Source organism: Microchirus variegatus (assembly GCF_963457635.1).
Source record: "Microchirus variegatus genome assembly, chromosome: 1".
Classification (NCBI taxonomy): Eukaryota; Metazoa; Chordata; class Actinopteri; order Pleuronectiformes; family Soleidae; genus Microchirus; species Microchirus variegatus.
The window spans coordinates 6583353-6608425 of NC_139802.1; the positions used below are offsets into that span (position 1 = coordinate 6583353).

General features: G+C 41.7%; 1 protein-coding gene across 2 annotated transcripts in view; it reads left to right on the plus strand.

The window, feature by feature from the left end:
* Window positions 1-5199: 5199 nt before the first annotated feature.
* creb5b (cAMP responsive element binding protein 5b) overlaps window positions 5200-25073 on the plus strand; it is a gene marked incomplete at both ends in the record, with an annotated part of 39241 nt that continues 19367 nt past the window's right edge. Inside the window, 5 exons of one of the 2 annotated variants that reach the window (XM_083892508.1) lie at window positions 5200-5229; window positions 9685-9762; window positions 10006-10099; window positions 12823-12944; window positions 14277-14434. In XM_083892508.1, coding sequence (XP_083748634.1) covers window positions 5200-5229; window positions 9685-9762; window positions 10006-10099; window positions 12823-12944; window positions 14277-14434 — 482 coding nt within the window. Of the gene's footprint in view, window positions 5230-9684; window positions 9763-10005; window positions 10166-12822; window positions 12945-14276; window positions 14435-25073 lie in introns of those variants that run through there. The other variant, XM_083892507.1, reaches the window with a different exon arrangement.

Here is a 25073-nt window from a genome sequence, read left to right on the forward strand (position 1 = left end):
CTGCATCTGGGAGTAAACATTTACACTGTGTTTAGGTTTTACTGTAAATACTTGTCAGTATGTTACATGCCAAAGATTGTGTTCTGTACAAAATGTGACTTTCGGAGAAGGAGATCATATAAGGAGAAACTATCTGCAGTATTAAGTACAATTACACACTAGTAATGGAAAGTTAGGGCGTGTGCATCACACACAAATATAAAATTAGAGTACATTTGTGCTTTGCATTTACTGACACAGCAGTAACTTTGAGTTTGTGTGTGGTGATGGTCTGCATTAATCACCACAAGGATGGTCTCACTATGTTCCAGTTGTGCTGAGAACACACTATGGAAGCATTACATCACAGACAACTGCTCGTCTGTGGACGCTGATGGCTTTCATTTAAAATACTGGCGTTGCCCATCCTCCCTAATTTATTGATGAGCATAGCTGCAACTAATCACTACAGTTCAATGTGTTACAGTCCATAAACGTAGGTGAGGTAATAGGTGTACTTTGTTTCTGAAACGGAGATTTACCGAACAGGTCATAGTGTGGAAACGGCAAATGTCACGTTTCACAGCTGCTTGATGACCAAACCCTCATGTCCTCGGTGAACTATCCAACACATAGCTAACCAATGCAAGACAAGATAAAGCGAAGCACCTGAAAATGGTTTGGATTTTTACACTTTCTCATGCATCAGTCCGACACTATGCAGATTTTTTTTACTATTTGCCGATTTTTGTTTCTTACTATATTATTTATTTTCACACTCTTCAATACACAGCTGGCTCATAATCCAGTTTGAACACATACAGGAACTTATTGTCATAAATGCTGAGCGCAGAAAACATCATCCTTCACTGTTATAAGTCTTTATAGCCATTATACACGGGTGTACAGGAGGGTCACTACAGGGAAGCTCCCAGCTCATGCAGTACAGAGTATTTTTATGAATTAGATTATCATTCTGTCATATGATGAAAATGTTTGTCACCTGGTTATTAATACACTTTTTTTTTTCTTTTGAGCAACAACTGGTGTGTGCACACTTTTTTGCTATACACCAGTAACAGTGTCTCTAGTTTTCTCACCATTCTTTGCAGAAGTCATTTGATACACCACAATTCAAAAGGTTTGTGAGATAAACAATAACATTTTATATTGTGTTGTCTCTGCTTCCCAATACTACTTCAGTTTACACAGTTTGCACAACATGCACAAGCTATTACTGTTTATCTATGTCTTTGACTTTTGACTCTGCATTTGTGTGGACAGCAAGAAAGAATTTCATCGCACAGAGAAACCTGTTTTTCTTTCTGTACATAATGACAATAAACTCTATGAATCTTTAATCTTGAGAGGAGCCTGGCCAGTATGTTTTAGTAAAAACAAGCTGCTTGATGGCTGGTCAATCTCTTGTTAGGACTGACATTTAATTTAATTCAATTTTAAATATTTACATTTCGGAGTGAATGCAAGTGGCTCGGAGGTGAATCTTAAACACTGCATGCATGCAAAGAGCACCAGACTTTGTTTTTATCCTCTATTCGACAGACAACATGACCAGGGAGCATTGGAAGAGAAGAGTTAGTCACCTCACTTCCTGTGCTATGTTGTGCTGCTGTGTGTAAAACAGTTTTCAATTTCTGATCGTTGTGCAAAGTAAAATCTATTTGTGAATATTTTATTGACAAAATGAAAGCCTGTGTGACACCTGTGTTATTTAGCCTCCGTCACCTCCTGCACCTGCTGCAACAAAGCATCCTCAGAGGTGCTAATCATCCCAAGGTGATCTTACCCAGAAGCAGTGCACGAAGGCATAATAATAAAAGGTTTAGTATAATATAGATCAAATCTGCTTTAGTGTGGGTCACTGACCCAAACTGTATCGGCGCTTTCCTGCCTTAATAGTCTGCTCCTCTGGGAGCATAATGTTTGGATTGGTTGGGAAATATATTGGCAATAAAAAGACAAAAGGATGTCATAAACGTAGATTAAAGCTCTGGTTAGAAGACACAGGCGGAGAAGCTCTGAGTTATGAGTGTTTTTCAGACTGCGTTATTGTTTCAGTGACAGAGCTCTTAATGCGTCTGGAGGAGTGGTAGCAGGCGAGTGGTAAACATTTCTTAATGTGTGAGGAGTCATTAATCCCCGGAGCTGAGGATGGCTTCACTAACAGCATCTGTGGCCCAAGAAATCACAGCCACTTGGCACCAGCCTGTCACACAGACCTGGAACATATAAAAGCTTTGTACTTCCAAAGCTCTTTAAATCTCCTTAATGTGCCGTAGCTGTGGCTAATAGCATTTATTTCAGATAAAACCTGATGAAACAGCTGTGTATTTTGCATTTTCTGTTCATTTGTAAGTGAAACAGTCAGCTCGGCCTAGTTCTGCATCACTGGGGAAGGATAAATGTTGTCATATGTTAGGGGGAAAAAAAAGTTGAAATGCGTATCGATTTTCAGTGGAGGTGGTTGTGTCAAAAAACTGTCCACAAAAGCTGATTACTAACTGGGCGTAGTGGAAAACTGAGCTCTTCAGAAGTCATGGCTCACTACGTTGAGCTACTTTAATTCAAACTATCAGGTGCATCAGGTGGGTCCTGATATAGTTTATAACCTTAAAGGACCTTGTCTGAAGAGGATCCTTGTTTCTATAACATCGTTTGATCAGATTACAACACTGGAACTCTGTGACCTGCAGAATTATTCAAAGAAAACCACTATAAGTTTAATATGAGGTTAATAAGGGCGCAACGTCTTATTTTGCCTTGTCCCAGTAGAAAGACAGTCACCTGCTTGTGGACACAACTCAGCTTATATCAGGATGATGTAACTTTTGCCGGATGTGCAAACACACTACACCATTAAAGCAGATTTTTGATTACTTTGTTCTTTTCTTGAAGTCGTATGAACTGAACAACAATACTGTTGAACCTGTTGTCTTACACATTACAAAGACAGAGGTTCAGTGTTCAGAATTAGAATGAAAGCTATATACATTCTCCAGTCTGTGACCCATCAGTCTACTTTTGAGCATTATTATTGTAAGGTTGTAAGGTAAAAGTTGCTGCCCTCTGTGTTTAAGGTTTAGGAATTTATGGAAAACTATTGGAGTAAATTGGAGAAGCTTCGTGTGACTGGAAAAACAGGAGAGACTTTTGACTGAAAGTCTACAAAACACATGTTACATTTATGTTCCGTATTCTTTAATTAACATGTATTTGAATGATCAGTGATTAACACTTCACTTTTTTTGTTGCAGAAATTGAATAAACCTGTTTATAGGTATATATATAGTGTATCATTTCTTTAAAATAAGGATCGTATGGGTTTGTTCTCCTTAGAACAATCATTTTATGTGTACTTTAGAGTAGGGCCTTGCTTTATACACTCTTAGAAATAAGGGTTCCAAAAGGGTCCTTCTACAAGGGCTGAGGTTCTACCTGGAACCATTTGCTTTTCACTGGTTCTTGGTAACAATGATGGTTCCAGTAAGAACCATTTTGATCCAGAGAACCCTTTAAAACCCCTCTCCTGAATAAAGGGTTTTAAAAGGGTTCCAGATGGAACCTTTATAAAAAAGCCTTCTACCTGGAACCATAAAGGGTTCTCCTGAGAACAAGCCGAAGAACCTATATGGTTCGACTTAGCACTTTTATTTCTAAGAGTGTAAAGGCTGCCATCTTGTGTCACCGCGTTTCTACGGCGGCCCGAATTTGACAAAAGATTGTGCATTTTGTGTTTTATTGATCTCTAGTTCTGTAGTAAAAAAGATGCTTACTACAGAAATAAAGAAGGACATTGTCTTTGGTATGTGGATGTCACTGCGGTCCTGAGTCTCCTAGACTCTGCAGTCTCACCGATGGATGTCACACAATCATACACACTGGACCTTTAACTGCCATTGTCTTTGGTTACATTAACTGATTTCCCTTAATAAGAAAATGTTGCCCCTTCACAACGATCTCAATCAATCACAACATCCTGGAGCCAGAGCCTGGTCTGCTGTCAACTATGTTTGCCTCAGAGGAATCCTTTTATTTATTCTTGACACACAAAGCAAATCAAATAAAAGTTGTGACTTCACAATTGGACGCAGCCAAGCTCTTCCCAAAGTGTGGTGGACCGTGAAAAGCCATGAAAAATAAGTAGTCTTGTAAAAGTGAAGTAAACCTTTTCAAAGTAAAAAAAAAACATTCCCAATCACTTTTATGAAGTAAACACAAGTAAATAAACCAAGCCACGGGTATTAATGCATGCTACTCTACTTTCTACAGCAGGTACCAGTGGATGTGTTGACCCCTCACATTCACACTGGAGGGGCCTCAAACTGGTCAAGTAAAAAAATGTAGTTGTTAAAGTTGTAGTGATTAAGAAAAGTAAATTATATTAGTTTTAATATATAGTTCACAATGAATTAAAATGAATCTGTGAATACAGGCACAAATAAAATAGAATCAAAACATTAAATCAGAATAACACAAGCACAATAGTAATAGTAGACAAGATTTTACATAATTAAATGTTGAATTTAATATTGTGATGCATATAACTACATTTATTATTGTTATTATTATATCTAAAAAAGTATTGATCACTGTTGGTCAGTTTGCATTATATTATTAAAATAAGTGTATAGGGCCACAGGACATTGCCTGGGGGGGCCACAGTTTGAGAAAACTGTATTAGTTCATATGTGGATGGAACACTATATATTATGTCCTGGTCAGTGATTAAAGGTTTTGGTTTATACTTTAAAATTGGCTAATTTTAAAGTTCTGGAGTGGCTGCTCTATTGTAACACTTCCAGTATGTTTGTTAAAGTTCAGTAAAGTGCAATAAGTCGTCTCCATAAGCAGATGCAGTAGTTCGCATACATGTTTACTGTACACATAAAATTATTTGCACGTGTTCGATGGTCAGCGGTGGTGGAGATGTTTGCGCCACACCCGTGCAACCACTGTCCATCCATGCTGCCTCTCTCTGCTGCTGGGTGTGCATGTGCAAACTCCGCCCTCGCGCCGCCTCCGAGCGGACCGCAATGATTTAGAAGTTCAGGAATCCCACGTGACGTCACCCCGGGGGTGACGTTATGCTTCTCTAAATAGATCGTATTGTAATCTTTTCTCAGTCCAACGTGGTTTCTTCTCAGAGACCGCTTCACGTTTTTCTACACTTGTTTGGTGAGTTGGACGCCTCGTAGCAGCATGCAGAGGACCGTGCATGCGCCTCTGCAGGTTTGTGGTGTCTGTTGGACGCGCTCCTTCTTACTTTTTTTCCTCCTCTTTCGTGCAACAGCTTGGTTTGTTCCCGTTCAAGACGAATGTGTGTAATTATTATTTTTTTTTTCCTCAACTCATGCGAGGCTGCAAACAGGGAGAGGAAAAGTGTGGCATTAAGTTTGGTTGAAGTGACTGCGCTGTCATGTCAGTGTTATTGCTCTGTGTGTGTTTGTCTGTTGACGGTCTGTGGTTGACGTTGAACGCGGAGTCAAGTGCTGCTGCTGCTGCTGCTGCTGCTCTGTCAGGGACGCAGCGGAGACAAGTCTGCATGAATTCATCCAAAAGCGCGGCTGAGAAGCGCGCACACTGTGCGGTCAGGCCACTGTCCCGGGACGGGACTGGGTTTAAATCAGATTGTGCACGCGCCCCCTTTGCTTTTTTTTTCTCGGGTGTTAAAGCACAAAAGCCGGATCTCCTGCTTCTTTGTCACGGCTGTCCCATCTCGGGATAAATACGCGCACGGAGCCGGCGTCTGTCTGTGCGCGCTGCGGTTCGCCAGAGACCGTGTGTGTATGTGTGTGTGTGTGTGTATGTGTGGGGGGAATGGTTGCTTGGTGGTTTGTCAGACAAAAAAAGAGACAAGAAGAGAAAAGAAAAGAGTGATGCTGCTTGTTTTATCCATGAAATTTATGTCCCCCCCCCCCTTTTTTTTCCTCCTCTTGCACTGTAAGTAACATGACGTCATTCTGCAGGCCAGTCGATATTTGATTAAGCGCTGAGATGTTGAGGGTTACTTTCAGGAAGGTTGTGCTGACGAGGCGCGCGGAGAGAAAAAAAGAAAGATGTTTCAATCATTTGATTAGTCCGCGATGTCATTATGTTTATGTGACAACACTATCAATAACCACTTGAATCTCGTGCGCGCGCTGCTTGGAATTATTACAGGCTTGCACTTTTATCGTTTCCCTTTAAATGGTCGTCATGAATAACACCTTATGAAGTATTCATGGAATTAAAAAGAAAAGAAAAAAAAGAATAGATTTGCAAAATAATAGTTTTTACTTATGTTTTAAGTGACATCTGTGTGTCAAGAATTAAAATGTACCTAAATTGGTCAAAGGAAACTTGACAAAATGGATAAATAAACAAAGCTATAAAGTCACTGTATCAACATTCTTCTTCCTGCGTGTTATGTAGTAACCTTGATGCACAATGTTGAGCCTGATTACAGCCCAGCGTTTCATGGCAGCAATGAAATGTGACCTACAGTGAGTTTATTTGTTGATGCATTTGCTCAAGGTGAAACTTTCCTCATGGTAACAATTGCACTAATGTTAAAAAAAAAGAAGAAAAAAACAACCACAGCCCAATCAACAGTTGTGGAGGAGACCTGTAATTGATAGGTTCATATCACAGCAATCCCTTTTTTTTTGTGTTGTTGTTTCTGTCACGCATTCAGTCAAAGAGCACAAGTTCAGGCCTTCATTGTCAAAGAGGGCCATGTTCCCCGCCTCAGGGAATCGCCATGATCCTACCTTGAACTTGTGCTGTCAAAGGCCCAGGCTATGGGGAGCTGGAGATTTGAATTGCTGTGCATGTTTGTGCTCGCGCTTTAACCCAATATGGCTTTGCACCCCCAGTCCCCAGTCTTTCACCCTCGCCCATATTGTTTAAATTCTTATATTCACTCTACCTGGAGAATTCCACGCCAGCTCCTCTTGAAATCGAACGCCGGACCCTAATCCTTCCCCCTCGCCCACATCAGGATACAGTTAATAAAAAGTGTAACCAAATTTCCTCTGCTAAACTAAAACATCTATATCAAATGAGAGCCAAGAGGGGGGACATTGAGTACTGATAATTTGAAGTGAGAAACCTGTCGGATTATTCACAGAATTAACGCTGAGAAGTCCTTTATGTGTCATGTGGTTTGAATTTCCCGGAGAATGTGATGAAATGATCAAGTCCCAGTTTAGAAACAGTGAGAGGAAGGCGAGAGTTTAATTCCTACATCTGTTTTAAAAGTTATGGATGCTCGACCTCTAATTAGTGCTTTCATTAGTGCTCTTTAGCGAAAATACTTTTTTTTCCAGTGAAAGTTTCTGATTTAAATGGGATTCATAGTTGTACACGTGTTCAGGGAAGAAAGCCGGATAAATGTGCCAACAGCCTTTACTGCATGTGAGATTAAAACTGGAGCCTGGAGACAGAATAATGGCTTTTCAGAAGAACATGTAGCTATACCGTCATCTGGGGTCTAGTTTGGGCTGGAGGTTGGAGATCGGGGGCAACGTTGGTCGTGTTTGTTGTGTCAAAGGAGACCAGGTGAGTTTTTAGGGGCCCAGTAGAAGAGAGCGAATGAACCTGGTGACAGAAAGAGAGAGCAGGGCTCATTGCTCTCTGACAGAGAGACCCTGTCCAGACCCTGTTCTGCAGGCTTGGTCATGAAGTACAGCTTGTTAGAAAAACAGCACTGCTTAGCATAACACAATATTGGGAGTGTTTTGACTGTGCTTGAAGAAACACACACACACACACACACACACGTACATGGTGTACGACAGTATTCATGCACGACACGTGACATGTGGCACCGTGAGTTGAAGTCCGGATGCGTCGCAGGCCTCGTGACGTTTGTCCGCGCACAGTTAGTGAGAGTTTGTCCTTTAGGCGTCGCAGTCATCACAACGAGCAAACCGCACACCTAATTATAACGACATATTTTTTGTCTCTCGACAGCCACTTTCTTAATCAGTGAAAATGTCGAGTCGGGGATCTTTTATGTCACCAGTAAAGAATCAAAATGTGATTTTGACCAAACTTGCTATTTAAGTAGATCAGGCCAGTCATCATTCCCAGAGACTGGATCCAGACCCAAAGACAGGTCTCAGGAGATCGGGGTCACCAAATAAATTTGACAAAAATGTTCCCAGCCTTTTACTTAAGATTTATGTGCACATTTAAATTTTTTTTTGCAGAAAATGAAGCTGTGATTCATTAATTCATCATATCTCCCGAAAATGTCTGGTTGAAATAACATTAGGTGTACAGATATAGTTTTAAAAAAGAGAGTCAGAAACGTTATTTGCTCTTGTCATGATTTATTACTTTTTTGTCATATGTATGTAGTTAAAAAGTTTGAGAAACACTGTTGTTATGTTGGTTCAGACATCAGTAGGTCACCCTCCTGTGTGCAAAAGACCTCGATGTGAATCTTCTTGCTTTCGCGATGGTCACAGAGAGCAGAATAAGAAGGTCTGCTCGATCGGAACCACTAAATAAAACAATTGTCACAAGGTGCTGAACATCTGCACAGTGCCGGTGTGTGGCGTCTGCTCACTGGTCACTTTTGCTGCTTCGTGATCGAATGATTAGACATTTAATAAGCGGAAGAGAACTGAGCGACCATCAGATATGATAATACTTTTTTCCCCCCCCGAGAGCTTATTTCACTATTTAATATTTCAAAAGTTATTCAATTAACTGAGCACATCTGTATTGAATGTCTAAACATCTGAACAGAAACATTAAAAAAACTCTATTTCAAAATGAATATTTGAATCAAAGAGAGTCTCACCAGGCATCCATTGACAGCTTCTGATGCACTAACTCCTCTTAACACTCACAGGAGTGTGTGTACGCCAGACATTTGCTGTGTATGTATTTGCAGCAAAACATTTTTTGTCTCTAAACACATTTGTTTTAGAAGTAATATAAGTGTGGTGCACGTCTGTAATGCATTTTGTGTTGGGTGTTATTTCAGACACTGCACTTAAACAAAGTGAAACAACACATTTTGTGTGTATGATTTTATTTTTTTCTCTGTTATTAAAAGGGCAGACGGGTTAATAGTTGTAGGCCTTTTTTTTTGTGGTTTTGTTCTTTTTTTTATTTTTTATTTTTTTCAGGAGCGCCAACCACTACTTTCTGGAAAAGTTCTCTCTTTTGAAATAATAAGGCATCTGAAGCAGTAACTGAAGCCAGTGTATACTGTATATATTTGACGTGATGCACAGCTGTGACTGTCATGTACTGCACAATTACTAACACATATACGGGACAACAGCAGTAAGTAAATGAATAAACTAGCACTTGATTGATTGATTTATTATTGTATTTACTTCACCCTTCCTTTATCCTTCATGCAGAGCTGTTGTTATTCTTGGTCAGTGTCTACCGGCTAAAAATGTTATATTCTAACGTGCAAACCTTGGAATTACTCCACAATGTCTGCTTTTTTAAAAAACTTGAATGAGATTTAAGTTCATGTTCAGCTAAATTTGTGAAAAAAGTACATTTTTCACATCACTAATAGAGAGCAGCTATTGTTGCCGTAACAGAAAAGTACTGTACGTGTGTGATCAGATGGCACAACTGTATGTTTTACTGTTGGTTCAGGTGCAAAGGCAATTTTATGTTTAAGTAAAGTTAACGTTGAACTTCCTCTCTTTACACGTTTTCTGCTTGTAGTTTTATGAGAATTCGGCCAGAGTGATGAACTCAGACCAGGAAAGGCCGTTCGTGTGCAATGCTCCTGGCTGTTCTCAGGTGAGTGTGTTAAGACAAAACAACACAACAGCGCGCGTGTGTGTGTGCGCATGTGTGTGTAATATGAAGAGGTATATAATGAGGAGGCCTGAGAAAGGAGGTTAGTGCTAGTCATGTGTAAGGGAGAAACAGAACAGCATGGAACGGAGTGAAACGGTAAATAGCACTTGCATATAACGACAATGCACTCTTTTATTATTTTTTTAAATTGTTTGTCACTTATTTGTCTTCCTGCTTTCACAGCGATTCCCCACCGAGGACCACCTGATGATACATCGACACAAACATGAGATGACCCTAAAGTTCCCCTCCATAAAGAATGACAACATGTTATCGGGTGAGTTACAGCGACACCGCTGCAGACACACACACACACACACACACCGCCTCAGCAGGGATCTCTGTGAACCTGTCGCTCTCCTGCAGGTGTGTGTGTGTGTGTGTGTGTGAGTTCGCCCGTGGTGATTCATGTGCAGACGCACACACGTCTGTCATCAGCAAACTTTATGCAGGCATGTCTATACCAGTTGTTTACAGTAATGTAAAATTACAGCATGCATGCTTCCTCTCAGCTCAGCTCTATTTGGTTACACATTGTGGGATGAAGTAAACGCTGAAATCTAACTGAAGCATGTTCAGTTACATTTCTCTGTTACTTTGTACCTCTGGAATGAATGGGAGGAAGCTTAATTGTATGGACGAATGGGATGCACATGTCTGTTCAACGATGCATCGCATCCATAGATTGTGTACGACACACGCAAGTGTCAACCCAAGGCCGATCCATAAGTATAGATCTCTGCTCCTTAAAGACGACGCTGTGTGCTGCTGCTGCTGCTGCAGCCGCGCTGTTGAGATTGCCGCGTCTTCTTTATTATTTACACTCGGCGGACAGAAGGATCAGATTTTCTAGGCCAGGTGTACTCGTTTGCCTCTTGTCTGAGTTACAGCTCTGGGCATTTTTTCTCACCGTGACCTTGAACCCAGGATAAAATGAGTTGCACTGGAAGTTACAATTCAGCCTCATATGGTGACACTTTGAACTGAACTTGCTATTTCCATAAGCTTTTCATTGACTCATAGGCTTTTTTTTTTTATTTTATTAGAAGTTGAGCTTCTCGAATGGAAAAAAAAAAAAAAAAGGGGGGAAATATTTATAGAGTAAAAATGTATTTTGGGTACACAGGTCATGATGAAAGTTAAAGTCAATCCCCAGTCTAGCCAGAATGGATAAACAGACCATGAAGTATGCTTTTAGCCTTTGAAACAAGCCTGATCCTAAAATCACCTTCAACTGTCTGAAACCTGATCTGCGAGCACCCCCACAATGTCAAGCTGAATACCACAGCTTGACTGAGTTCAACAAACAAGAACCCCCACTCGGTAGGTGGGATCTGTACTTTATCAGTTGAAATGGGGCCATCAAGTTTACTATCTCCCGACAGAAGAGATGTTTTCTAAATGGCAACGTTGTTGATCTTTTAAAAATCCTGATGGGGATCTTTGATAACTTTGTTAAGTGTTTGCTCATCTGACCGAGGTTTAAACCAAACAAACAGCATTTAACATGATGTAGAATCACCAAGGCTTACAATAAAAAAGAGGACACCAAATGCCAACACCAGTTTAAAAAAGGTAACTGATGCAATAAATAAATACAAAATAGTTGATTAAATAAACCCAGTTAAGACAGATGGCAGCACAAATGCAGCCTCATGAGATAAGATCTAGTTCAACCAAAAGCAGTGTAGGGAATCTGCCTCCACTTTTTTTTATTCCGAGTCAAAAAGTATATATAAGTGCAAAATACGTCCCATATTTTACACGCCCAGGGTTTTTTATTTGACGCTTTGATATCCTTTGTCATTTTACCTGCCAAAAAACCTGTCAGTATGCTTTTATGATATCGACTCTCTCATGCTTCTTCTCTGGAGCTCTGGCGAGATCAGAGGATTTTGTGTCTGTTTTGTGAGTTACACACGGCCAGGCCAACCGCAAGTAACGGACACTGAAGCTTAGAAAAACCTCCAGCTAATGTAATGCAGCAGTCGTCTACGTCCAGTCAGTGCTGGGTCAAACAGCCGTTTGAAAAACTCAACTCTTGCTGGGTTTTAATGTGGAACACCTTCACCTTGTTACTCTCCTCAGCTGATAGACCCCACAGGTGACAGTCTGCACCAAGGCCGCCCAGAAAAAAACGTTAAGACTCTAAAGAGTTTGGTGCTGATCATGAGCCGGGACAGAAACAGTGGCCCCCGTGCAACAGAACACACTTTGTCTGGGCAGCAGCGATGGAGACAAAGCTACTTATCATTTTTTGTCGGGCGCCGACTCAAAGCAATGAATTTCATCTCTGAACTGTGACTCAGCAGGTTTTCAGCCCATGCACTGGGAATAACAGTTGGTCTTCAGTGTAACTCATTAAAGAAACACATTTGATAAAAAAAAAAAAATGGGATGATTTAAACAGCTATTAAACTCACATGAACACAGATTTCAGTTCAAAAATCCTTGCAAATTCTGCAAAGTTGGATGGTTGATCCTGGTGCTTCAATTTGATTTATGATTCATTATGAATTTAAAAATACAGAAATATCAATAGAAACACATATTATGTGGGTTTTGATGTGTTGAAAATATAATCCTGCACTTTACACCGACAAAGTTTGTCTAATATATCATAAACTACTGACAGTGTTTATGCTAAATATTGTGCATAAATTGAATTGAATTGAATGACTTTATTCCTCCCCCGGGGGGGGAAACACACATTTACAACAGCTTAGTTAAGGTGACAAGATAAGAGTAAAAATATGATAAAAATAAAATACAATATGGTAAAAAATCACACTCAAAATATAAGTAAGACTATAATAAAATAAAATACAATATGGTAAAAAATTACACCCTAATATAAGTAAAAAAGAAATAAAACGTAAGAAAAGAGTAATACAATAATAAATAATAATGCAAGTACTCTGTTACTATTCATGATTAACACTGCTGTTAACGGTTGATTTCGAAGCTGAAATGTCAACATCTCCTCCTTGATTTTCCCAGACCAGACGCCCACACCGACACGTTTCTTGAAGAACTGCGAGGAGGTGGGATTGTTCAGTGAACTGGACTGCTCCATCGAGCAGGAGTTTTGCAAGGCCCAGGAAGAAGAGGACAGCAAACAGGTACTGCACAGACTGTACAGTCTTTATTCTCAGGTTTAAAAAAATAATAGCCAAACCCACAACCACCCACAGAGGTTAGGTTAGATACTTGTGAACTGTTATCTGGTGCTGTCATCAGTCAATAAAAAAACGAGCACATGCACATACTTCAAATAGATCCAGAACACCTAGACCTCAAGTAACAACATGCTGCTCATCTGATAAAGCCCCGATCATCACAGATGTGTTTATTTCTGTTGTATTTTCCTTCTTCTCATTAAAAGTTTCAGAGGGGTTAAACATCAGCTCTTGTTGTTGCCACGCTCCCTTGATCGCTGTCAGTCACGCTGACGGTGACAGACAGAGCGAGCAAAGGTTGAAATCTGTCATCCGCCACAATGTGAGGAGGAGGAGGACAGATCGACTTCTCTGCCTGTAACTTCAAACGGCTTTCCAGCTTTCTCTCAGGCACGGAGTCCCGTTTCCTAGCAGACGTGAAGACAGATTCTGAGACGTCTTTTGTGGCAGTAATAAAAGACCTGGGCAGACATTTTTTTGCATGAGAGCAGATTAGCAGAGCTCTGGCATTTGACAAAAGACGTGACCATTTATGAACTATAGATATGCCCTGAGGCAGCTCTCCCTAAAAACGCAGGTACTCGTCAAATCACCGCAAGGCAGACTGCTTATCTAATGTCTGGGGAGGTGGTGCGCAAGTGTTCTCCGGAGCTAAAGCTGTCGTTTGGGCGGTTTTTGGCTGCGGAGCTCAGCTGTGCTCAGGTCATGCCATGTCTAGCCTCTCGAGCCTGTGTGGTTTACGATGGGAGGCCCTGCTAAGTCAGCAGGAGGCGAGTCGGAGCAAGACTCTGCAAAAACACAATAGGAAAGAGATAAGGAATGAAATGCACTGCGATGTCAGGAAGCAACAGCAATCAGCCAAAATATATAATCATCACACATGCGTGTACAAACACTCACGGTATAAGTACAACAGTGAGTGATTTATTTGTATTGTTCGTGTCTATATTCCTGCTTTTATGTTCCTTTTATCGCCACTGGCATTTTTCACATTTCACTCCGCTTCATGATTCACGCGAAGATGTTTAAAATACAGGTTACTATGGAATGTAATGTAGATGTCATTATAGTATGCAATGAGACTGTCCTGCTGGGTACATCAACAACAATAAGGCTTCATGAGCCTGACTCAACTTAGGATAACTTGTAGATGATCGTTTACATTGTTTCCCATTGCCAATTTAAGCAGAGTGTATATAGAGCCCAAGGCCAAACACTTGTAATGCTTGGGTTGACATATTCCTAACTGCATTGCCTTTCTTCCACTCTCTGCAGAATATCCAACTGCACAGCCAGGCAGGCCAAGGCCAGCACCAGCAGTCCCACTCGCGGATGGGCAACCACGATACCAGCATAGTGATCCAGCAGGCCCTGCCCTCGCCTCAGTCCAGCTCCGTCATCACACAGGCTCCATCCACCAACAGACAGATAGGGTGAGTGGACATTCACAGTCACACAATTTTTTAATTCACCAAAGGTGAGTTTTCTCACTTGACGGCGGTGTGAAGAACTGGTGACAGACTGAAAATTATCTTTTATGATTTGAGCGTAACCTCGAGAGCGCCTCAGTTATAGCCGCGGCCTCAGGCTCGGCCTTGTCCCTTTGTGTCCGCGCTGATTGTCATCGCTTGCATTGTCTCTGAGGTAATGTCAGTGTTCTGTTACATCTGCAGTGGTGTATATATGTATGTGTGTGTGTGGGACTGGCGATCCATGTTTTGCTGTTCATTCAGTATTGTCCCACACAGCAGAGCATGCCAAAGAGGGTCCCAGAGGACACGATGAGGTCATCGTTAGAGCTGCAGTCGTGACTGCTTTTGCAGCGGTTTAGCATTTCATGCTCTAAAATAGTTCTTTTTGGCTGTATGGGAACGTCAGCCACAACATTACAGCTCTGCGTCTGTCACATCTGTGCATGCAGGTGTAAAGATTCAGACCAGAGAGGAAATAATGTTCTCTGTATAGAGTGCTGACGAATCAACTTCAATCAACTAAATTAATAGCCAGCTATTTTCATAACTGATTTATCAATTTAATTTGATTTAAAAAAAATTTTTTAAAGCCACATGCTCTGATTTCAGCTTCTATCAGAACATTGTCATTTTAAGGTTTCGGCAAACATGGACTCATTTGGGAAATCCAATATATAACGCCATTATCTGTATTTAAAGGTGAAGTAAGTAGTTTATAGCGCCATCTAGAGGAGAGGCTGAAATTTACAACAACGAACTGCTCCTCCGCTCACCCCCTCCCTTCCCTGAGCGATACGATATCCTCAGCCGGTCAAATGTCGTCCTCGTCGTCTTTCTCCGTGTCAGCAGATGAGGTTCTAGTATTTATTCAGATGTATAAGTCTGTCTTTTGTATATCGTATCTGCTCCGTCAGTGGAGGCGGGACTTCCGCTACAAGTAAATCGACGCTTGATTTATTCTCTCGCGTTTGTCCATACAGGCTCCCGTAGAAACATGGCGTCTCGCTGCCAACTGTGGCAATGCAACAGCGGCCTGTGACCGTGTTATTTTACATGACTTTTTGAAACACTACGAAAATTAACAAAAACTATTATACAGCGACTAGACAATGCAGGAGCATATAATATGTATAATAAAGTGGATTTTGGGTTATATAAACCCATAAATACTAAACAGTGTCCCTTTAATAGATTTGATTTATTGAGAAAATAATAAATACATTCATCAATAATGAAAGAGCAGTCATGATCCAGTTTGAGGTGTTGCATTTATAGACTCCACTAACACTTTTTTTTTTTCTTTTTAGCACCTTTCAACCTTTGAGGTTTTTTGTTTTTTTTAAATATGACTTAGATTTGCACAGACACGTACTCGAGGACACTCCTCTGACCTCATTATCCTTTAACCCCAGCCACCTTCGGACTTGTGCCAGGGCATTGTTACTGTGAACCAGACCTGTGGCAAACTCGTCAGACATCGAGATGGCTCAGTGTTCTAGGTCTACACTGTTGTGAGGTTGTCCTGTGTAGATTTACAGCTTGAGGAGCTGGTGAATATTGGATGTGAGGCCCATCACTAAGCCTGACTGACACCCCGTCAGGCTCTTTGTTGAGGACAGGGGTGGAATTTCATCCCCTTGGACGAGCAGCAATCACTGCCAGTAACGGAGACATTGCAAGACCTGCTTCACCTGAGTTTACCTGTCATTAAAAAAACTCCTCAGCTTTACTGAGGCGCAGACTTCACAGTCATTTCTGATTGTGAGTTGTGATTTGTTGTGAGGCTGCTGGTTTTACCACTTGGGAAACAGAGTTGGTTTGTGTTTCTGTGGTGGAGTTCAGCCACAGAACGGCACACAAGTCCCTGCAGCAGTTTGCTAGTTGTGCATTGTTTGAGGCAGCCCGCGGAATTGCGAGGGACGTCACTTGTTTTTTTACGAAGGCCGGCGGTGTCCTAATGCATGAATAGGATGAGCAGATTCACATGAGCGAAACCCGATCTGGAAATGTTCACATCAGCAGGAAAATTGAGTTGAGGAAACCCCTCCACTGAGAAGCAACGCTTCCACAGGAAGCCATTAGGGCCAACCAAAGGCTCAGCACACAGGGTTTCTCCACAGGAACTTCCTTCATACATAACAAGCTGGACACTTCATAAGCGAACTGTTCTCAGACCAGAGTGAGCTGGACACTCTACTAAAGGTTTGATCAATGGTCCCCTGAGAGGAGTGTTGTAGTTCAGCTTTTGTTCTCCTAAGCACTCTTCAGCTATAGTCTCCAACATGTTTTGACTTCCCATATATTTGAGAATGAACTTTAATGCGCATTATAAATGACTTTACGTTGTTAAGTGACTTTAGAGGCCGTTAAGAGACCGATATCCTCGTCAGGAACGGTACCTTTTGTGATCATTGCGGGGAGATAAAGCTTTTAATCTCGACACATTTAATGGAGCTGTGTGGTGAATATATATCTGCGAATGAGACAAAATCACCAAACAAAATCAGTTTAATCTCACATCTGCTTCCTCAGGTGTTTTTTCTTCCACCCCCCCCCCCCACCCCCACTCCCCTCCGCTCTGCTGAACGCGTTGTGAGCGTCCAATGAATTAGGATAACAAGTCATTTTCATTGCTCCACAATGTTTACTAAAGAGCTTTGAGGCTTGGAATCAATTAGGATTGGCTTTCCTCAAGTCCATTTACTTTAGGGGTGAGCTGGGCCTACAGCTGTGAAACCTGAGGACCTCTCTCTCTCTTTCTCTCTCTCTCTCTCTCATTCTCTCTTTTTTTCTCTCTCTTCTCCTGCTCAGAGTCCCCAAACAAGCTCTTTGGGGAGCTGCACTGACACAAACCAGTGTTAAAAACAGGCCTAAGAAAGCGCCAGCAGATCTTAATGTCACGGCTATCATTATCATACAAAGGGAAGCGGTGTACAATGGATTTGAATGCACTCTGCTTTTAATTTATAAACATCTGGCACTGAGTTATGTCAGAGTTAAATGCGTTGGACGTTACCAGTCAACCATGTGAGATACAACATTGTGTGGAAACCTCAACCTTTTGACTTGTAAGTGGAGATGTGTGGGTAGATGGGTGTGGGCACAAGGAATTAAAAATGACATATTTTTATTTTGTCTCAACAGAAGAATTCCCTCCAAATGTTTCCATTACATACCACAATCAACCTGAATGCAGCTGGATTAAATGAGAAGGGATCACAGTACAGATGTGGAACTTTATCCAATCATCGGTTCACGATAACATGATATGTAAATAAATACCTCTCTCAATTTGGAAATTAAAACAGGCGCTTTTTAAAATGGACTGATTTAATTTGTATTTTGAAATGGTGAGAACCTTCCCCCAAAATTTAGAAAAGAACCCCCCCACCCCATTTTTTTTTTTAAACCACACCTTAGTTTACTGGGTTAGTTTGGCTTCAAATCTGGATGTGATCATGGTTTTGTTATTTGATCCCAAAGACACTCAAACAATTGAGCAACAATAGTAAATATTGCTGTTTTCATATAACTTTACACAACAAAAACCAAACAATAATTTCATAATGCTATTCTAAGTTTCTGCATCTGGAAAATGGGTTTCAGAAATCTCCTTTTGGTGAACATTTTTTTTTACTTTCAGCTTCTCCCCCTCCTCCCGATTTGAAAGCATCTGCTTTAAACTTGTTAATGTTGACGTTGGCCAGTTTTACCTTCAGCGAGATGCAGTCTCAATCAACAATATTTTACTCTCAATACGCAAATATGATTTCTTTTTGTTTGTACGTGTTTGCTGTGAGAACCCTTTGTTTTCAGTGTTCCTGTGTGGCAGATTTATCTTCACCCCTGGTCATGCTGTGTGCATCTCTCTACGTTTGGCCGTCCCGTCACTGTGCATAGCTTTGAAGGAAGTTAAAAGCTTGTGGTTTAATTTCCCATGCTGCTTTAAATGCACAGCATTTTTCACACCTACTTGCCACCATCTAGTTGTGGTCCTCGTTTCTTTTTTTTGTTGTTGTTGTTGCCTTCAAGGGAAGTAGCACGAATATAATGGGCATGCGTTGCACGCAGGGTTCTTTGCAGAGCTAATCTCTAAAGTGACATTCGCTGTGAACTTCCTGTGTTTTTCTCAAAGATGCTTTGGTGTTAAAATGATCGATCAAAAGTGATATAAGATCTCATGCGGGATACGGATACCTCCCATTCTCCTGTGTCGAAGAATCAAGATGACAAAGCTTATTTATATTTATCTTCAATTAGATATGAGTATAATATAACTTCATGGACATTATCTGATAACATGACTTTTCTCTTGGCAAAGCAGTAATGTAATCTAATAGGCCTGTTGTCGATCAAATACTGCATGGCTTCACGGAGTAGCTCTCTCAACTGTTAAGAAGTGCTATTCTTACTGTACAATTAAGTAATCCTATCTTCTGTTATTTTAGATTAGTATTTTTTGTGATTTTTGATCCCAAGATGCATCAGATATTACATTTTTATGGATTGCATAACAAGTTTTCTCATGCGTGAGATAAAACCACTCTGTTGACATCTACACCCGCTGTACCAGCTCCAGGACAGACACACAGAGAGAGAGAGAGAGAGAGAGTCACACCTCTTCACAAAGAAGTTATGAGATTTCCATGGACAAACACTGACCTCCTGAACTTTACAATTCAAACTAAACTTCCTTTATTATTGTTTATGATTAGATTGCATTCAGAGAGCTGTGATGAGGATGGACGTTCGTGACCTCTGCTAAATGCCTGACGTGCCCTCATGGGCAGTTGTCTCACGCATGTGTAAATGTGTCGGGGTCGCTGATGGACACGTGGAGTCGTAGCAGGTGGAGGAAAATATAAGAGCAAATACCACCGAGGTAAAACAAAAGTACACAATGTGATCAATTACAAAAAAAAAAGAGGAAAGATGGAAAAAAAGAAAGAGAGCGAGAATGCAGGATGTACATCTGACCTGAATTAAGATGAGCTCATTGTGTACTGCAGTGGGTTTAATAGTGCGTTTGTAGAGGAACGCCCAGACTCTGTTCCCTCTCATTCCAGCGGGGCTGTGTCATCCCTGCCCCGGGGCCACCACACATGCAGGCTCAAGCACAAGCAACTCACACACACACACACACACATTCACAGGGACAAGCATCGCAGCTCTGGGGAGTGAAGGGATCGCAACGTTGGGGAAGTGTGGAAAAGGGGGATCAGAGGTGCGCAAAGGAGAGGAAGAAAGGGATCAGAGTTGGAGGGTGCAGAGGAAGAGAGTGATAGGAGGTAAATGTTTGAGAGGAAATGAAAGATTAGGAGGTTGGAGGAGAGAGGGTAAAAGGTGCAGTGGGCATGGGGTTTAACACCAGGATGGTGGCTCGTAAGGTGCAAAGGTAAAGGTAGATTATTTACACTTTTGGTGGAAGCAAAGGCAGAATGGAATTAGAACAATGAATGTACTGGGATCAAGAAAGGAATGCAAAGGTGGAAAACGTGAATGAGAGTCAAAGGGATGAGACTGGAACACAGGAATGAGGCGGCAGCATGATCGGGTTAAGGATGAGAGAAATAAATGGTCACATTTAGTAGATGAGGAGGGAGAAGGATGGAGTGTCCCTGGAAGCGAAAGAGGCTGCGTTTGCAGAACATTGCGACAGGTGCCGCTTGACAGATGTCAGTTTGGCTTGTAACAGGATGACACAGTCGTTGCCGGAGTGTTTCCTGATTGATCCGTGATATGAATACACTGACAAATGAAAGACAGCCTGCAGTCTTCACTGTCTGCGGCCCGTGACATCCAACGAATAGCAACAACATCATATCTGGTGAATAAATAGCACATGGCCAATGGCTAATTTTGCCACAGAGTGTCATGCGCCGCCATTCCTCGACTGTGCTTTTGGCGTGGTTTTACTCAGCTTGAGGCCCCCGAATATGTGGACACCTCATCCCAGATCCATCGCTATGCTGCACCCTCCCAATATCAATCCCTCCTCTAGCCCACTAATAAAAGTCAGCCTGTGTCGTAACCCATTAGGGCTGATTTATTTGATCAGATTCGTATTATTTCCTCAGTCCAAACCCCATGGCACTCTCCTCCCACCAGTGATTAAAGGCAGTAAATCAGGGGCAGGTCCTGTGTAGTGTTTACTCTGAGAGCCAGGCAGCTGTAAGCTGTTTGAGGCCCTTGTTTCTCCCCGTGTTTACCTCTGTTCCCATGGCGACTGCACCACCATCTCCCGAATGTCTGGAACTTGGCCCTGGGCTGTTTTGGTTACGTTCAAAAGTTTTTCGCTGCTGTGTCTACCCAGAGCTCACAGTGACTTCACCCAGCGAGGAGTGAGTGCAGCGATGTTGGATGAGTTTTAGGAGGGGAAGAGAGGGAAAAGCGAGAGGAGGAGAGGAGGGAGGGACGAAATCTGGGGTAGGCAGGCACAGGGTGGGGGGAGGGCTAAAAGCCAAGAGCATTACATCATTGCTGGAGCAGAGTCAGAAAGGGAAGGATATGAGTCAGTGGACTGACTGCACCTCTCTCTCCCTCGCTTGCTCCTCTTGGACGGCGGCCAAACCCCTTGTGTTTGAGTCCTCAGTGCTCGAGTTGGGACTGTGGGGATTGGGACAGAGAAGCATAGTGTGTGTGTGCAGACTGCAGGATTTGGAGATCAGAGCAAAGCAAGTCCGCGGGGACTTGAGTTGAGGTTTTTGGGCACGTTGAGAGGGGGTCCAGAAGAGAGTTTTAGAGGATTAACAGGACAATGACTGTTTGACAGTTTGCTCTCCACTGGGGAGGGGAAATAGCAGGATAACCTAGAGAAAACAAACTGTGGCAGAAAAGATAAAAAAGCAAAAGAAGGGATTCAGGGAGGGAAGACGGTCCTGCAGTGATGTCATGGTGGAGTGAAGTTGGGTGGAGGGGGTGTTGCCGTAGTGGTTTCTGGGCGGAGATTGTTGAAGAGAGCCGGGTGGCTGAGAGCGAGGCACTCGGTAATGTGAGAGTGCAGGATCAGGACTGCAGAGTGTCTACCTGCTCTCCCCCGAGGCCCACAGCCCAGGCTATTATCAATCCCCTCAGTGAAGCCACAGCCTCATTATTCACTTACAGGCATGCACACACACACACACACACACATATGTTCACACACAGATTCATTAGCATTCACACATGCACGTATTCATACACAAACACTCTCCAGTTTGGATGCATAATGTTTACATCTGAACAAAAGGGAAAAAAAAAAAAAACAAAGAAACATAAAGTGAGTGAGAAATAAGATTTGTAACCCATAACCCATCTTTTCAGTATTGATTATTTACTTGAACACTGTATTGATCAACCAATTAGTTGAAGAGTTAGAGGGCCAAGCGCTCATTTAATCCCACTTGTGCCAAATCCGTGGATCGATAATTGTGCCTTAAAATATGGCCCCTAGAAAAGAAAATGTTCCTCTGGCGATCTAAAGACACAGCAAATAAAAGGGATTTAAGCAGCCACTTTGGTTGAAGCATAAAAAAGCTAAATGTTTTCTAACTCATCGTATGAACATTTACATTTTCATCTTAAAAAGCATCATAAAACAAAGTAATCCAACGCATTTGAGGGATTTTTAGTTGAAAAAAATATATAAAAGTGTTTATCTCAACTCTTTTGAAAAAAAAAAGAAGAAGTTTGGCTTTCTTTTCTTCCTCCAGCTTCTCTGCAATGTCTTTATTTATGAGTAGAGTCAGCACAAAGCTCAGTTAATCCCAAAAGGAAGTGTTGTCAGATGTTCATGTTGGTTTTACTCCCTCCTGACAAGCAGGTTGTGTTTTCGGTGTGTGTGCGCAGTGTTGACGGACACGGTGTGTTTGTCTCCCCGCTGCTCTGATGCAGGTGAGCGTTGCTAACAGACAAGTGTTAAAAACACGAGCTGTAAAGGCTTCAAAAGAGCCTTTCTTCTCCAGAGAGCAAGAAAACCGACAGACGTCCCGATCTCTGCCAGTGAGTGACCGAGACAGTCGGAGACTTTATTTTTATCCAAAGCTGTTAGTTGTTAGTCTGCCGTCTGTCTGTTGACTAATGAGAATACCAGCGCTAATAGAGGATTTAACTCACTGGTTATTTCTGACTCTGAGAGTTTTTTTTTTTATTATTTTAAATCTAAACCAGTAAGGATCTGGCACATGTAGTCATTTATTTCAGTAACTCTGTATTTTATAGGGTTTATAATCACTTCCAGGATCCATTTTAAAATGAACATTTCTCAGTTTGTAAGCACCAGCTCTATTGTTCAAATCATTTCCCATAAAAAGCTGTACACATATTTAATGAATATATGGATATTCCAATGCACAGGACAACACCGTAAAGCATGTTAAGACTCAGAGTTACATCTCTTTGTCTTCTATCGCACTATTCTCACAAAACAAAAAGCATTAGTCTCTGACCTTTTTTTTCCCCGATTGGCTGACAGTTTTCTGAGTGACGTGCGGCCGGGCTAACCACAAATTGGTTAATGTCACTAGTGAATGCGTATGGTGATGGCCATTTAGCACGGAGCCAAACAGATGGTCAGATTAAGACTGAAACGCTCTAGTATTTCAGGAAAAAGAAGCTCTGCAGGGTCTGATGTTACTATAATATATTTATCATTGAATCCAGCGATTGTGCAACACCTTTTGTTTTTTCACCTTTTGTCTTTCGCCTTTGTAGTTTAGTTGTGAAATGACAAGTTATGTGCAATTGTAAAGCACAGAATGGGTACAATTATCTGTGTTTTCTGATATTTTTACATTAATCATGTAGCGTCTAAACCTGCAACAGATGCCTACGTTTCTGGATTCACTACTATACGAGTAAACAGATGTTATCTTTTGAGGATATATATACACGTGTTTAACGTTGCGTGTACCGAATAAAAAAAAAAAAAAAATCAGTTTAGCAGTTTTTCTCTACAAAATCATCACCATGTCACTGCCACTGGCTTGTGACTGTTATTCCATCCTCTTAAACGCTGGCAGAGTCTAAAGGCAGAGGGAGACTGTGTTGATGTAGTGTGCAGCAGCCACACTGCATACCTCATTGTACTTTCATGACTTTTCCCATGTGGAAATGTTTGGATTCGCAGTGTTGCTCAGATGTCATATGTGCTGTTAAATGACTGTGATTGTGATAAATTGGGATGTTGGACAGGAATGACACACAGTCGGGATGGTAATGATCGTGTGTGTGTGTGTGTGTGTGTGTGTGTGTGTGTGTGTGTGTGTGTGTGTGTGTGTGTGTGTGTGTGTGTGTGTGTGTGTGTGTGTGTGTGTGTGTGTGTGTGTGTGTGTGTGTGCGTGTGTGTGTGGAGCAATCTAAAATGTCTGGAGAGTAAATGCACATATTTAGGTCTGGAAAAATACAGGTATTTATTCAGGTGGGGGACCGTTTGCTCTGGTTTACCCCCCCCCCCCCCCCCTATTTGGCCGTCACCCGTTTACTACTCACTATTACGGTAATCCAGACTATGGAGTGGTCAATGGGTTACATTAACCCCGTTGAACGCAGCTAATCTAGAGCAGTAATTCATAAATGCTCTGGGAAATTGAGCTTCATTGACAGCAGTGAGTGGCGCCATTCGCCTGGAACTAACTGGAAAATGCAGCCACTATAGAATCATGTTGTGTTTTGAAGGCACAGTGTTGCAGAGACTGAATAGTTGCATGTGGGTGTAGCAGCAGCAGCAGCAGCAGCAGCAGCACCATGCAGCTGGGAATTGGTGTTCTTACATGCAGGGATTTAGTGGCAGTTGTATAAATGATGTCACCATGTGCGGATGGAGCGTTTCTGGGTGTTTGGGGCGGCCGCAGCCGTGAGTCAGTGACTGAAACAGTATTGCCGTCTATAGTTTAAGCTCAGCCTGGGCCTCAAATCCTACTTGTGATTTATTGATGTGGTTGTTAGTGTGGATAGGCCTGTTGGTCCACACACGCTTTTGTGGTCACCGAGGGAGATTTTTCCCCACAGGGCTTCCGCCCGCCGTAGCAGTTTGTAAATGAGATTCTCATCATTGCACATCTCTCTGTGGTTGTTATGACAAATATTATTCATTCATCTTCGCCATGGTCATTATTCAGCCGTTGTACGACATGAACCGTTCTGGTTTTTAAAGCGCAATGTAGCATGAAGAGTCACAAGCTCGAGGAACAAGCAGAACGCGAAGCAGAAATGTGCATTTCATGTTTTCTCTTGTATGAATTAGTGCAGCTTTGAAAGGAATAAATGTGTTATCCACCTTCAAGAACTAAGAGCGTCTTTCTTCGGTAATCACTTGCAGACCGGCTTCAGTTCAAAGGTTCTCTTCAGAGTGATGCACATTTTCGATTGCCAACCCTGTAATCTTGGTGTCACGGCCAGTGCAGAAATTTGTTTGTGATGGCAACCTTGTTTTTTTTGTACTTTATTTGGAGAACTTTTCCATTTTGGGACATTGTAAGCAGAAAACACATGCATGTTAATCGGTTTTCTCACTACATGTGTACATCATTTCCAGGTTATGTTCCTTTAATGCTCAGTATAAGCGTGTATATATAAACTTCACTCTTTAAACGTGTCTAATCCTCATTTTCTTCCATACCTT